We start from the raw sequence: 16,368 nt of genomic DNA, 5'->3' as shown, positions 1-16,368 counted from the left end.
TTCAAAAGAAAACTAGAATAAAGTTAGACTTCTATTCTATAGAAGCCTTATTTTAGAATATAATAAAGAATCAAAGGCTTATTGCCTTATAAGCTTATCATTATCACAAGTCTAATCATTAAGCTAATATGGCTAAGACAACACTTCTTTCTTTGGAACCTTCTAAAACCATAACTAAAGCTTTAGCTATACTTCATAGACATTGTTGGGAAGCAATCATTATTGATAAGTTTAAATCTTAAGTGAAAAATTAAACTTAGAAGTTAACATCATTTTATTATAGTAAAAAATAAATTATTTCTAAATGGATTTTTTAGATTAAAACTAATTCTAATGATACAATTGATAAATATAAGGCTAAACTAGTAGCATTTCACTCTACATAAATACAAGACATTAACTATTTAGATTTTTTTTTTCTTATTATAAAGCTTAACTCTACAAAATTTATATTAATTTTAGCCACTTTAGAAATATAATTTGAAAATACACCAATTAGATGTCAAACAACCTTTGTTAAAGATAAATTCACAAATATATATATATATATATATATATATATATATATATATATATATATATTTGTCCTTAAAGGATTATCAATACCTTTTAAGACCAAGTTGTTACATAAATTCATTGAATCCTTATATGAAATTAAACAATCTTTAAGAACCTAGTATATATATATTTTAATAATTTTTTTATTTAATAAGGATTTATAAGATTGGATGCTCATGCAAATATATATATATATATATATATATATATATACATTAAAAGAGATAATGATGATAGATTTATTATTTTGATAATCTATATTAATGGTTGTATTTTTGTTAGTAATAACATCACACTCATTGATAAAATTAAAGAAATTCTTCACAAGGCATTTGACATAACAAATAAAGGCAAAATACATTATATACTTAGAAATACTATTAATTTATATTTCCTAGAAGATTGGATTATCTTACATCAAGAAAAATACTTACTTAATAAACTTAAAGAATATTATATATTAAATTATAATCTTTTAAGTACTCATGCAATGTGGAATATAATTAAGTGAAGTTGATTCTCTTTCTACTTACAAAAGAAAGTCTCTTATCAGCTCATATTCTTATTTTCAATTGGTTGGTAACTTAATATATACTCAAATCAATTCTAAATCAGATTATAATTATGCTATTAATAATTTAGTACAATATCTATCCAATCATGGCTAACCTCATATTCAAAATTTGAAAAGAACTATATGGTATATCAAAGGTATCTTAAATTTTGGTATGAAACATCAATAATTACCTACTATGCATATTTTTACATAGTTTTATAGATATTGATTAAACTGACAATAAAGATATTCAACAATCAATTGTGAGATATTATTTTTTTGATTGGCAAGGTTATTTTTTGAAGCAATAAAAAACAACAAAGTATTGCTCTATTGTCTATAAAATCAAAATATATATCCTAACTAAAGCTATTGCCAAAGTTGTATAATAATACAAATTATTAAACAAATTAGGATTTTTATAATTTAATCCTATTATTATATATTGTAATAGTCAAAGTGTAATTACCTGAATTGCAAATTCTAAGTATCATTCTTGTAGCAAGTACATAGATATAGAATATTATTTTATCAAAAAAAATATTCTTGTTCATGAAATTTAATTAAGTTATATTTTTACATTTGATAAGATTGCTAATACTTTTATCAAGTTTTTATCTTAAGACAAACATAAGTATTGTATGATTATTGTAGAAATATATTTGATTCTAGCTAAGATTGATTCAACAATTCAAACCTTGGTCACTTATACACAACATTTTGATCTTCCTTTATATTCTTCTTACTTATGTGGGAGCTATTTATTATCATGTATCTATGGTTATTATCCCAAGCATTGATTATATTAATTATTTATGCCTATTCATGTATTCTCTCAATTTTTGGAGCCATTATTTACTTCTCTTGCTTTAATAATGGAAAATTTGGATATTTTGATCAGTCTTAGAAAGGAAATATCTATGACAACTCAATTGTCCATTATCCAAGATCAATAAAAATGCACAATTTTTAAAGGCTAATTAGAGTATACAAACTCCACCATGCAATATTCTCTCAAATTGGCATAAATATATTTCAACCCCCTTAAATAATTTTACAAGGAATTATATGCAATACTCATTTCAAATAAAAATGTGCTCCTTTATTAAAGAACTTGCATATATACAAAAACATTGTTTGTTAGAAAAATTTGCTAATAAAGAAGCAAACTTTCAATCTAGTTAATATAAAAAATAACATATAAAGTCGCATCCATCAAGAAATTTTTTTTTTAGGCTAAGAAAGTACAAACAAGTTATGTATATCTCATACTTATCTTAGACAAAGTTTAATACTAAAAATTATTGTAAGTATGAGATTAAGAACACCACTTTAATATAATCTATGCAACAAACATCTTAAAAAAATCAAAAACTCTTCAACTAATTCAAAGTGCTAATTGCAACCTTGGTGAAGCCACTTACAAAATGCATGCATTTACTACATACCTCAATCTCAAAGAGGAATGGAAGAAAGCTTCAAAACAAAAAAAAAAAAAAAATGCCAGACAATAAAGAAAGTGCTTCAAACTCCAAGATAATAACAAAATAGATGACAAAATAACAATTGCATGCATAAACAACAACTAATTGTAAACATGCCAAGATGACAAAATAACAACTGCATGCAAAAACAACAACTAATTGTGAACATGCCAAGACTAGTATTCTAGTGGGAATGTTACATTTGTATATAGTATGAATATAGTACACTAATTAAATAGTTGTGATACAATTAGATGTGACTTATGATTCTTAGATAGTTGAACAACATATATAAAGCTGTAAACTTTATCAATGCGATCAAAGTCTTACTCCATATTGTTGATTCTCATATAAATTCTACAAGATTAAGCTGTAATAAATCCGTGACTAGAGGCTTTTCATGACATCAGATGTATGACCTCAAGGTTGAGGGCGTTTCATTCCATATATATATATGTATATATTAATGATATAAAATTAGTCCTGATATACAATACAGTACATAATATCACTGTGAAGCTCGCCGTGGGTTCCGGATTATCTAAAACGACGATCGATCAGGAAACTGTGAGAAAATCGACCTCAGCGGTGAAGTTGAATGGAGAGCTTGCAAAGTTTCAAAAACTGAGCTAACAAAGAGCTCGAGGCTAACGAGACGAATCCGATTCCACTCCATCTGCTACAATGAACGCAATCAAACAGTGGAATTTAGCAGGTAAAATTGTGAGGATCGACCAGGAGTTGTGTGATCGAAGCTAGTGCCAAGCACACATGTCGGGTTACGTGTTCGTTTTGTTCAAACTTGCATGTTTCATCAACCGTGATGTTGAGTTCTAGATACCAAAATGGATCTTGGAAGCGTATTGAAGTTCCCATAGAAGGATGAAGTAGCATCGAGTTTTATCGATGCTTTTGAGGTGTTAGTGATGTCCTGGTTCTTAGTTCTGTCCAGATGCTGATAGATCGCTCTAAACTTTGAGTAACAAGAAGTTCTAATGACAGAGAGCATCGAGCCCATGTTGCTTCATGAAACTTTTCTTGACCAGCATATCATGTTCATGCATCATTGTTGAGAGAATTCAATTTATAATGGATAGAATGAGTATATACAGCAGTGTGAAGATTTTGTTTACAACATCGTGATAAAATATTGCAGGATGCCAGACTGGGGACAGCATGAATTGATTCTATGAAGCTCCTGCACCTCATGAAATCTACCATTACAGACTGAGGTCAGTATGAGAGAAACTCTGCAAACGTCTGTGAAGAAGTGCAGTCAGGAGTGAGATAGATAGCATCCTTCTTTTCCACACCGTGGCTGCTGCGGCGTGCTGGTGGGTGTCCGAACAGCCTTGAATGAGAGTTGTTTCAAAGATCAATGTTGCTGGCTATGGAGAGGGTTTGGTTGAATATGCACAAGTGTATCTGCTGTTGCAGTTGATGCTGGAAGCAGACCGCCTCGACTTGGAAGGCGGAGGAAACTGGAGACAGTGCGAAACATGGGACAAATGACTGGGACGAAGAGTGGCGACGAAGGAGGTGAAGAATTTGGCATACCATCGCTTGGAGCGTGCTGCTGCGCTTGAACATGTTGATATGTCGCAGGAGGGCTATTAATGTCGATTGTCACTTGTGAGGAGCTGGCTTTCAGCGCAGCGGAGAGTGTGGGATCCTCGTTCAGTTGCTGATGCGTGTCGGACGGGGTTAAATCTATTCTTTTGTCTGCTTCTTGACCTTGAGCTATTTGAACAAGTTGCAAATCTTCCACGGTTTCGGGCAATTGCTCCGCACTCGAGCGCTCGTTCATCTGATAGCTTCGGACTGCTTGCGTGGGAATATTTTGTTCAAATAATTCTCCACGTTGCAATCTTCTCGAAGCCACCAAAGACTCCACATGAAACTCTGAAATGCCCGTCGTTTCGGAATCCGCTTGCTGCGACTCCAATTCTTCATCAGGTTCTAATTCTACTCTGCACAAGGGACAAGTGGTGTGCGAATCCAACCACATGTCGATGCACTGGAGGTGAAAGCTGTGGCCGCACCTGGGCAAGCTGCGGCCCAAGTCGTCCTCTTCAAAATTCACCAAGCATATGGCACATTCCTGAATGCCAGTGGCACTCGAAGCCGACTGCTCCACAATTTTGTACCTGAATGTCGAAAGAGCTTCTAATACCGACTTATCAAGGCCCGCTACTGCATGGATTTCGAGCTCGTCGCCATTGACGACAACTTGACCGTCAGCGGAGTTGCCATGCCTCCTTGCCCAGAAGGAAAAGAATGGTGCTGGAGTCCCTCCTCCTTGAGAAACATCTAGGGTATCATTAAAGATCCATTCTGCATACATGTGCAGGCAAATCACAAAGAGAACGACGATGAAGAACACCACGATGGCAACCACCATGATTTTGCCGGTGATCACGAACGTGTATTCGTTTCCATTGCTGAGAGTGGTCAGACCCGCTGAGTTACCTTCGGGCGTGTACGTGTTCGTGGACTCAGGATAGTATTGATCTACGCTCGACGAATACATTTTGTGAGTGTCCACATAAATCCGTCCAAATTTAGCAGAGACCGAACATTTGTAGCATCAAAGTTTGAAGAATACTTCTGTTCCAATTGCTACCTGGCTTTCGAAAAGCTGTTTGCATAGAATGCATGCATTGTATGAAACACTGCGCTCTTGGGTCAACTCATGTGGATCATTCCAACTACAAGTTCAGGGAGATTGTTTTCTTTCAACAAAATCTGCCATCGGTGCAAAATCACAGAGAATCTGGCGGTGGGCAAGGAAAACCTAAATCCTTCCATCTCGTTCCCTCCATCTGTTGATTCTCCCTTACGTACCTACACTTGGGTTTTCTGCGATTATTACCGAAGTACTAAATATATTTACAGGACTGTAACAGACTCGAACCTCTCTTGCTTCATTTCCTCGTTTTCCTATCCCCTTCCGTTTCCACAAACCAACCATACACCATGATACATTCTAACACAGCCTGTGACTATGTTCACGTCTTTTCGAAACTGCCAGTTTAACGTCTACAGTGGACTGAAAAAATTACAGCCACTAGTGGCAAGCACAGCAGTTAGTACGAAGCTATATACGCACAGAACAAAAAAAGCTATATCCTCCCGATTGAGGCAATTCAGTTATCCTCAATTCCTCCCGGACATTTAAATGTCAGAGAAGCACGGGAGTGATTAAAGCCTTTACTTTGATAGAGGACCCAACACACTGCTGTCATTCGGCGAAGACCATTTGAGGATCACTATCGCTTGCATCTGGCATGCTCGCATTGGTTGTCCTACGAAGCGGATGAGAGACTAGCTCCTTGTACCTTTACTCCAGAAGGGAAAAAGAGCTTAAGAGATCAAACCTTTGTGCAACAGCCTATTGCCATTTTCTCGTCTCTGAGACTTTTCAGTGTCCCAACTACCTCCACATGCATGGTTTCTTCACATCTTTGGGAAGTCAAAATTTGTTGGAATAATCCAGATATAGACTAAATTGCGCCCAAAAGCATTCTTTAAGCAGGAATTCTATAGCTTTTCCAAAATTCTCGCTCAGTAGTGTGATGCGAACATTGTGTCTGCCTTGCAACCCCTCTTCTTCCGAGGTCTATGTTCAGTGAAGAGTTGCGATAGACGATCACTCACTCCAAGTAATCCAGAATCGAGAATGTGTACGAATTGGGTCAACTGAGTTTGAGTTTCGTAGGGTGGATCATTACAAAGCTTGGGGTGGCATGCGCTGTCGCGTGGCGCCATTTCCGACTGTACACATCTTTGCACGTAGTTTAACACTTTAGGGAATCTTTTCCACTGTAGGAGCACAAGTCAGCTAGTCAGTAAACTTTTCCTGCCTCCTTTGACTGTGCGAAGAGGAACGAGAACATTGGAAAAGAACAAAAGTACCTCATCAGCTCTGACAATGCTGATAAGCCCTCGGAGACGCTGCCTGTGAGAATTCAGTCTGTGGCCACCAAACCTCCCGATCAAACCAAACGTTTGGGAATTCTTTTCTTTTCTTTTTATCACAATAAAGAAATCGCAGGTTTGCTTCATGTTCATCAGATTGCGAACATATTTAGTGAGAATTCCGACACAGTGGCCCGTCTTATTTGGTGCATCTTCGAGCCGCATTTTTCCGGTGGACGCACCATCTCCGGAAGCACGAAAATTATGTACTTCTCGAACATGAAGTGGCAGAATTATGACGAGGTTTAGCAAGCATCGGTGGTCCAAGCGCTACACTGTATTTTGAACGATCGGTGCTTGGGATTACGATGGTGCTGTAAAGGGAACAACATGTTAATCCCCGTGCATGTGAATAGGAAAAAGCTAAGGATGATTATATCCTACATGGCACATTGATCGATGGGTCGCTAAGAGCTCATCAATCTCTAAGACTGTGCAGTCGAGGTAACACCAACAGTATTCATCGTTCATCTAGTTTAAGAGCATAAATTACTTTGAAAGTAGCCTACGGTAGCAGAAATAACATCATGTGCGGAATGCCATGGGCAAGGAACTCATCAATCGTGGTCAGTGACAGCTAGAATTCTGTGAGGTAACAAATCAGTCTAAAGCTATTGAAGTGTATATTGTGCAAGGTTCGAACATTCCGTCGTCATCCCTTCATACAAGCGTTGGTTGGTGCAGCAATAAGGTTGGATTCGACCCAATCTGGATAAGTATTATCTAGCTATTTTAGCAGAAACAGTCTCCACAAAACCCAGGTGGCTTTCATCATTAGAAATCAACAGGTCTTAACAAGCAAGCTTATATCATTCTGCAAGAAGGAAACCTCGACTGTGCTATATGTTTAGAACTCCAAAATTGACGAACTCGTAAGAGCAAGCTTGAAACACAGCTTTAGAACATTGAAGAGAGTGGGGTCGAAACAGAAGGCAATAGCGAAGGGTGGAATCTCCAGATTAGCGAAAAGAAAAAAGGGTTGTAGTGGTTCTTTGAGAATACAATGAGCAGTCACTGCGCCCTCCGCAGTTACATCCTCTCGTTCCCAGACACGAGCTGAACCGTCACTCTAACACTAAGAAAACCAGACAGGAAGATAAAAAAACCGCAACCTTCACAGGATGGACCAATATCACTGGTCGGAATACATTTCTACTACATGAAGCTTGTGGTAGCTACATATATTATGGTACACACTGTTATTGAACATAGAAAGGAAAATCCATGACTCAACCGAGATTGCCTCATCCACCTCGATCGCCGTAGCCATATTGTCACAAGCATAAGAATGCGGCACTAAATTGACAGAAGTCGAGTAGACAGCAGCTGCAGTATTGATAACTTCTTCGAATCAGCACTCTTAGTTTGGGGATGGCACACGCATGAGCACTTGATTAAAAAAAACCCGACGTGTTGCAGCTGGTTGAAGCTCATTTCGCCTCCGCAGGAAGTTACACCCGTTTTCTGAAGGGCAGCGCGCGGATGACCAGCGTGTGGTATGCAGCTGCGAGAGCCGCGCCGATAAACGGGCCAACCCAAAAGATCCACTGCAGCAGCACAATCAACATTTCAGAGAGGTTACAGCTCCTTCATATTGTGCCTGATAACCATTCGTTTCTAGACCGAACCCATAGAAAATAAATCTCCAGACGATAAGTCCTAACCTTAACCTTGAATTTTCAGCAGGAGTGGTGGAAGAGAATGCAACTCACGTGATCGGCCCAGGCATTGTGCTGCGTGTTGTAGATGGTGGCCGCGCCCAGACTACGTGCAGGGTTAATGCCAGTTCCGGTGATGGGAATGGTGGCCAAATGTACCAGAAACACTGCGAATCCAATAGGAAGAGGGGCAAGCACCTGCAAGACGAAGAGTTTTTATTTTTTTTGTTTCAGTTTTTTTTATTTTTATTTTTATTTTTTTATGTCGTCGTCAGCAGCAATTCAGATCTGATTAAATCAGTGATAAAACACATCCACCCTCCAACTTTCCCTGTAATTGAAATGTACCACCGTGAATAAGTGAAACATACCGGCACATGAGAGTCACGAGCGCTGCGCTTGGCGTCGGTGGCGGAGAACACAGTGTAGACCAACACGAACGTTCCCACAATCTCTGCTCCCAATCCATCTCCCTTGGTGTAACCATGATTGACAGCATTCGCTCCTCCACCTTGTGCTTGGTAGAAGTCAGGCTGGAAGCCTTTCACGATTCCGGCTCCGGCCATCGCACCCAAGCATTGCATGATCATGTAGTAGAGTGCACGGTTAAGCGACACCTTTCTCGCCAGGAAGAGTCCGAAAGTCACGGCTGGGTTGATGTGTCCTCCTGTAGAGACATAACGGCCTTGTTAGATCACTATACCAGCTAATGTAACCCTGGTTTTGCAACTTCTCATGATACTTGCAGAAATTTTTTAAAACTTCATGCTGCTAAGGGGAGGTAGTTTAACCTGAGATTCCTGCTGTGCAATAGACGAGCGCAAAGATCATTCCACCGAACGCCCAGGCGATGCCTTGAATTCCGACCCCCAAGCAGGGGTCTGTGTTTCGCACATGACCCATTACTGTCTGGATGGTGATGTAGAGGAAGAGAAGGGTTGCGAAGAACTCAGCAATCCCCGCTCTCCAGAAGGACCAGAGACGGAGCTCCCCCCCGTCGAAAAAGGGCGTCACGGATGGCTCCCTGTAGTCCTTTTCCGGTACTGGAGCATGAGTGCCCAGCGCAGACCGCGTTCCGTATTTGTTCGCCCCCAGAGCAACATCATCATCCTTGTCTTGCTGCATGTTGGCTTCTTCTTTACTCGCAAGTCACTCCTCTCAGTTGCAAGCGCCTGCACTTCACATGTCCACTCTGTTAATATGCAGAAACAAACACGCAGTTCGATGCTATTCTTCTCCATGCCGAATCGAGTCTCGTCTAGTGAACCCCAGAACGTAGATTTTCCGGATATTCTTAATCGAATAAGTAAGCTTCATTAGATTATTCCTAATTTCTTAGATTATTTCTTTTTTATTCGCACGATGATGAACTACGTAGTGCTTCCGATGCTCTACTGCTCCAAGACACGTTCAGTGTTTCTTCGCCTCCCGGTGTGGGTCATGAAATAAAGCAAAGGACCTTGGTTCAAGATAATGAACACGCACACATAATCTGTAAACACAAGGTGCGACCAGAGTCCCCTTATGCTCATGATCAGCTCCTAACGTCGACTGAAATCGTATGCCTGGCAAAAGTGGGATCCTTCCTAGAGAATATGTTAGTCAGCTGATGATGTTTTTCTGTCGATCTGCCTTACTTGAATAGTTGAGTCCATGAGCAACGGACTAACATAACCCCTAAGGTCAGTTCTTGAACCACGTGTATGCAAACTCAGGTACGTTTTTTCTTAGAAGGGGTCTCACGGCAGTAAGAAAAGCCTAATCAAAACGCACGTCCATTTATACACCACGAGAATGGAAATCTCACTGACATACTGTTTCGAAGACTCTTGCCACCCGATGACTGCCACCCAGCAATACCGCCACCACTACACTCTACACAAGAAGACCACGAAAGAGATCAAACTATAGACACAACTCTTACAGCAGGCGGAGAGCCTGCGGATACTCTTCAATTGCCTCAACAATGTGGCAAACGAGGGATTCGATAGGTTCATGCTTTCCGGCTGGAAGATTCCGAACAAAGTTGTCGACTGGTTAAGAGTATCTTTCGTATGTGCGCATCAAACCCACGACCGCAAAAATGAGCTGCAGCAATGTCCACCATACCTGACTAGCTGAAGAACACGAAGCTGGTCCAGTTCACAGTGAGCAGTTCAGCGATGTGGGAATGAGCACTCCGCGCAGCTGGCTGAGTATTGAACGAGAAGAGGGGCTGAGCAAACGGTCCCAAAATGGTTGGAAACTGATGCGCACAGCTGACAGATTAGTAGCTGGTACATCCCATCCCTTGGCTTCGGCATCTTATGGGTTTGGTTGGCAGCGACACCCTCTGGGCCCACTCGATCATCTCGATTTCTTCACACCTTTAATTAATTGTTTCCCTTCCCAGCTGCACTCGTTATCTTCCGTCTGAAGGAAAGCACTTTGCCGTTCTGTCGACATACAATACTGGAACACTGTCGACCTGCAGACTTAGCAATAGGTCCGTACTCGCAGAGAAATGCCCGCTGCAATCTTACAAACTGGTAGAGTTCCATGGACAATTTCCTGGGGTCGGCCATTTTACAACTGGACATGCTGATCCTCTCCACGAAGCATCTTCGTTAGGGATGAACCGGCTGGCATTAACACAACTAGAAATTCCACGTTTGCGGAACAGCCTGAGCTGCACTAGTTTGTTTGTCATCAAGACTCTACGAGTGCTTGCTTCACTTTTGGTGAAAGCCCTAGTAGGCCGGACATACATGACATGGCTACGACTTTATTCCCTTCGCGATAATTCCCCACACTGTATTCCCTTTAAAAATCAGCCATTTCGAAAGCTTCAAAACCACGGTACAGTTGAATGCGTTTTGTTTTGCCATTCATCGTCTTACTTTCTTTTTTTTCCTGCTATGGTGCTGTCCGCATGTACCAAAAACAACACCATGATTTTCGCAATATGACAAACCGCATCGGTCAAAGATGCTATCGTACAGTAACCGCATCAGATTCCTTCTCATTCTGATTGAAACCAATCTTTTTGTGAGTCATCGCAAACATTTTTAATTTTAAGTTATGCTTAAGCACTTGGTCCAAAGTACCTCGCAGGACACGATTTAATAGCACTCTCTTCCATTGAACGAGAGATCCGAGAGGGACATGGACTGCGGGCTTCCTTATGTATTTCTCCCGCTGAAACGCACGGCCGTTGTCAGAAATGGATACGAATCCACCGATTGTTACTTTCACAGGACCCATTTCCAAGCTTCCGACGCCCAGAGAGCAGCAGATACGAAACTAGTAGGTGAAGCGCAAGGATTGCAGCGGTAGCCTCCTCCTATCGGCACTGTTATAAAAGATTCCTGCAGGTTATTAAACTTGTGGATGAGAATCGAAGTTACAGAGGTTGCGGATTTCCCCGTTCCGTAGGCTCTTTTCTTCTTTTTTGGTTTACCCCTATTCTTCGTGCGGACTAATTGTGGGATTCAAGTGCTGCATGTTGTCGATGGCAGTGCACCAGGTACGGGTCCAGTCCCTGGCCGACCATGTGTGCTGGAGCAGTGGAAAGCCGATCACCACCACGGCTTCCCTCCCCTCGCCTCAATGAAGTCAGCTGGCTAGATGGGGTGGGGGGTTACCAGTACCACACAGCGCGGTGCTGCGAAGCCATGAGCATGCAGAGCCCCGTCCAGGACTGGACATGATGCCCCGCTTCTCTTTTCTTCGGCTGCTTCTGCCGAGGGTGGGAGCCCACCTTTGGTGACATACGATGTTCATCTAATTACTTACTTCTTCTTCTTCTTCTTCTTCTTTCTCCTCCTCCTACTTTTCATCTTGTGCTGGCATCCAGCGCGTAATTCGTCGATTCTAACAGCGCTATATGAGCGATAAGTGTCAGATTTGTTTCTGCACATGATCTGCTGTTGCAGGCCTTTCATCACGCCATCCGGCAGTAGTTTTGCCCTTTCCAGGTCCATTTTATCAGTTTGTGATCCTTTCAATCTAATCCAGAAGCTCTAACCATCCTCGTACGTAAAAATCTATATATTTATATACATAGATATGGAAACACACATACACACACACACACATATATATATATATATATATATGCATATGTACATGGTTCAGGAGTTGAAGTATTCCAGCTTATGTGAACTTGATCTTGGATGTGTTGTAAGTTACTCTGTTTGTAAATTCCTGATGAGGGTAGCTAGTATTTCAAATAATAGTGGTTCTGTTCAGGTTGAAAGATGGTGCTGCTTTTGAAGCCACGTGAGTTAAAACACCGCAAAGTAGATAATTATTAGATTTTTTTTTATTTATTTATCTGAAAAAGAATAATATTTTTTCTTAGTTTTTTAAAAAGGAATTTGGGGTTTGATGATGAAAAGCTCTGCTAATATGGGTTTATTTTGGAAAATAGCTTAAAAAGCGCTCAAAATAATTGGTTACCTATTATGTGGTATGACTCTTTTTTTATATTATACTTTTTTTTTTTTTTTTTTTTTTTTGGTTTATCTTTCAATAAGATCCATTCAGTCATGAGATAATAAAGTAGCAATTAATGAAACAATATGATAGCAGTTACTTATATAAACATTCTTAGTCCAAAATTTTACATGGAATTTATTTTTGAAAGGAAAACTATTCAATTTTTTTAGTATAATTTAAGATGTTTAAGTAACAATAACTCAAAAGGATTTAAAAAGTATAGGAATCCTAAAAATTACTACAATATATCTACATCATTTTTATCTTGTAACAATTTTCATAAAAAATATTTAAAAAATTAATATTTAAATTTTATTGAATATTATAATATAAAGTTATATCTTAAATTATTTTCTTTCGTTTTTAATTTTTATTTAATTAAATTCAATATATTTAGTTGGTAATTGTACTATAGTTTTATAAAATAAAAATTATTTTTGAGATATAAAACGAACTTTAATTTAAAAGTACTCATCAACACTTTGATTCTTGTTTGAGGTTATAAAACTAAAATTTATGGTTTTTCAAAAATTATAATAAATATAGATTATTTTATTTGGTTTTTGACTTATCAAAGTAAAAAAATTGTTGATTTAACATAAAGACCACAATCATAATCAAATTATTATGATTGCAAATTATAAAATTTATAATAAATAAGTTATATTTATAACAAAGATAACAATCAATTACCTTCTTTATTAAAGATAAAAGTCTCTATTCTATGTAAAATAGTTTTGTAACACAAGAATATTTTTTTATCATAACAAAATTATATGTCACATTGATGTAAAGGTTTTTTTTGTTATAAGATACTTTTATTATATAAAGTAATTTTATAGTAATGAATAGAAAATTAAAGAGATTCAACCCTCAATAAGATAATTTAAAACTAATTGTTAAGAAATACTTCTAAACTCTTAATTCAAAACTTTAAATTTATATCTTTACATTTATAGTGGAAAAAAATTATCACGAACATATCAACACCAATGAATATAAGAGAAGTCACATAGAAGTAAATAGAAGTAAGTAATTTAGATAATACCTTATAGAGAAGCTATATAGTTGCAAATTTGACTTTTTAAGTATTTAAAGGTGATTAGTAGGTGTCAAGGATAAGAACTCGATGAAAAAAACAGTTCAGACAAGTAAGCCTTCACTCAAAGAAAAATAAAAAAATATGAATAATAAGTATGTAAATTGAAAAGAGAAACTAGAATGGCTATTGCCAAAAGACAAGAAAACTAGAGACCCTTGAAACTAGACTAGAAGCAAGAAAGGAGTTGACAAGAGTGAAGAAGCCTTCACTCTTGTCTCTATATATACTATCTAACTAGGGGCTACATGGCGACGTTCTATAGGACCTCCAATATGTGTTGACTTTGTAGGACACATGCCTTGACTTACAAGGCAAGTTTTTCTACGTGTGGGCCACATAGTTAGCTTGATCTTCAAGCTAACAACATGTGTGGCACATGGCCAACTTGTTGACCACGTTTCTAATCCAAAAAGTCAATTAAAGACACCTATGAAGTCAAAGCAGTGTCTAGGAAGTTTCTAGGAAGCTTTTATATTAAATATTATAGAATTAACTTACTTTTATCTACTTTTACTTACTTCTACCTATTTCTATATGTAATTATTAGCTTACATGATCATGGCCGTGACATTACCCCTCCTTCTAGAGACGAAGTCCACGAGGAGCGGTCATCATATGTTGAGGAAATCTATGATGCGACAAATTGTATTCGCCACATACTCTGATCTCTATTCTCTTCGAAGATGATTGATAGGGCCTCTCAACCATCGGTAGTGTTCCATACCAGGGCGGGAAGACCACTCAGTTATTTGATCATTGTTGAGGCCTTCGTAACTTCCTTCGAATAGAATATTCGGAACACCATCAGGAGTTGTTCCTACCTCTAGCAAAATCACCAAACATCGAGAGTCCCTACCCAAATCGTGATACCAAACGCGTTGTATCTCACCATCTATTCGAGGAAAAACATGTCGTTCTTGAAGATCTTCATCTCGATTGCGTTGACTTGAAGGTTGTGACAATCGTAATGTCTCGTCCGGCAGGTCAGCAAACGAAGGTTCTTGAGTTGAATCCGCTGGTTGTTGGCTCTCCATCTAATTAGTGTCACAAATACAAAGAAGTTACAAACAAGGATAGGAAATTGAATGTTATCTTGCCTCAATCTTGTCTCTTTTATAAGAGAGATTTTCATCTTGATTTTGATGGATGTCGTTGATGAAAAACTTTGACTTTAGCTGATGCATTTGCTAGATTCCTAGATGGCTTTCATGTGCGTTCACTAATATCATATCCGTGCCAATGAACAAGATATTCCAACTTATTTCGGCGCTGCCTTGAGTCTAATATCTCTTCCACCTCAAATTCTTCATTATTATCTACTTCTGTAGGAGGCGGTGGCATTTGTCTTCTTCTTTGTATATCCACTGTCTTATATGGTTCAAGAAGAGACACGTGGAATACAGGATGGAACTTCATTGACTCCGGTAGATGTAACCGATATGCAACTGGGTTGATCTGTTCAGAAACAAAAAAGGGGCCAAGCCTACGATAGTCCAACTTGTCACAAGGTCGAGTAGTCTTGATATTGCGACGAAGTAGCCATACCTTATCACCCACGTTGAGTTGTGGTTGCTCCTTACGATATAGATCTGCATTTATCTTTTGTCGTTCTTGAGCTTCCTTCAATTATGTCTTCATTATTGCATGTAACTCTGACAACCGATTCGCCATATCTTCTGCTGCAGGATTATCAACTTTTGAAAAATCAAAAGTATCAAGTCGTGGATGATAGCCATAATTGGCAAAGAAAGGTGTTTGTTGCATGGAAGAATGTACCGTATTATTATAAGCAAACTTTGCCAATGGCAGAAGGGTTGTCCAATCATCTTGTTGGTAGTTGATAGTACACCTTAAATATTACTCCAAGACTTGGTTTACATGCTCTGTTTGTCCATCAGTTTGAAGATGGAAAGCCGAAGATAGCTTTATGTCCACTTTTAAAATCTTGAAAAGGGTCTTCCAAAATCTTGAAAAGGGTCTTCCAAAATCTTGACACAAATTGAGTTCTCCTATCTGATATGATATCTTTAGGTAATCCATGATAGCGATAGATATTATCAATGAAAAGCTTAGCTGTTTCTTCACCTATGATAGATTTTGTACATGGCACAAAATGTGCCATCTTGGTGAAACGATCTACTATCATAAATATAGAATCATAAGATCTTGAGCTTGGAAGATCTGTGATGAAATCCATAGAAACAGAAGACCATGGTTGTTCTAGTATAGGTAATGGCTGAAGAAGTCTGTAAGGTCGATGACGAGGAATTTTTGATCTTGAACAAATATCACATGATTGTACAAAGTCTTTGACTGACTTCCACATTTGTGGCCACCAAAAATCTCTTGATATGAGTTCCAAAGACTTATTATATCCAAAGTGCCCTGCTGCTGGAAAGTCATGACGTGCTTGAAAAACACGTAAACGTGCTTCTCCTTCTAGAACATATAGGCATCCTTCAAAATATAATAGATTATTCTTGAACTCGAACTTAGAAGGATCATGAGACTTGGAAGAATTATTCTCGATATCATAAACAAGAGGGTCTGAGG

The 16,368-nt window shown here is 38.4% G+C and overlaps 2 protein-coding genes across 4 annotated transcripts; both read right to left on the bottom strand.

The window, feature by feature from the left end:
• Window positions 1–3,663: 3,663 nt before the first annotated feature.
• Window positions 3,664–5,759, bottom strand: LOC112281366 (uncharacterized). The gene has a single exon (XM_024517787.3). It carries the CDS (start codon window positions 5,126–5,128, stop codon window positions 3,974–3,976), a length of 1,155 nt encoding a protein of 384 aa, XP_024373555.1. The 5' UTR covers window positions 5,129–5,759; the 3' UTR covers window positions 3,664–3,973.
• Window positions 5,760–7,535: 1,776 nt separating this feature from the next.
• LOC112281367 (aquaporin PIP1-1) lies at window positions 7,536–10,499 on the bottom strand. 3 transcript variants are annotated; one of them, XM_024517789.3, is made up of 6 exons: window positions 10,344–10,499; window positions 10,046–10,109; window positions 9,026–9,406; window positions 8,606–8,901; window positions 8,289–8,432; window positions 7,536–8,123 (listed from the first exon to the last, which is right to left on the bottom strand). In XM_024517789.3, exons 3-6 carry the CDS (start codon window positions 9,357–9,359, stop codon window positions 8,028–8,030), a joined length of 870 nt encoding a protein of 289 aa, XP_024373557.1. In that variant the 5' UTR covers window positions 9,360–9,406; window positions 10,046–10,109; window positions 10,344–10,499; the 3' UTR covers window positions 7,536–8,027. The 3 variants fall into 3 exon arrangements, with proteins under 3 accessions (XP_024373557.1, XP_024373558.1, XP_024373556.1); XM_024517790.3 differs by having other exon boundaries at window positions 10,050–10,109; XM_024517788.3 differs by lacking the exon at window positions 10,046–10,109.
• Window positions 10,500–16,368: the final 5,869 nt, after the last annotated feature.

The sequence above is a fragment of the Physcomitrium patens genome, chromosome 4 (genome assembly GCF_059467195.1).
Source record: "Physcomitrium patens ecotype Gransden chromosome 4, ASM5946719v1, whole genome shotgun sequence".
NCBI lineage: Eukaryota > Viridiplantae > Streptophyta > Bryopsida > Funariales > Funariaceae > Physcomitrium > Physcomitrium patens.
The sequence above is the reverse complement of the archived record's forward strand: the minus strand, read 5'-3'. Positions and strand labels throughout refer to the sequence as shown.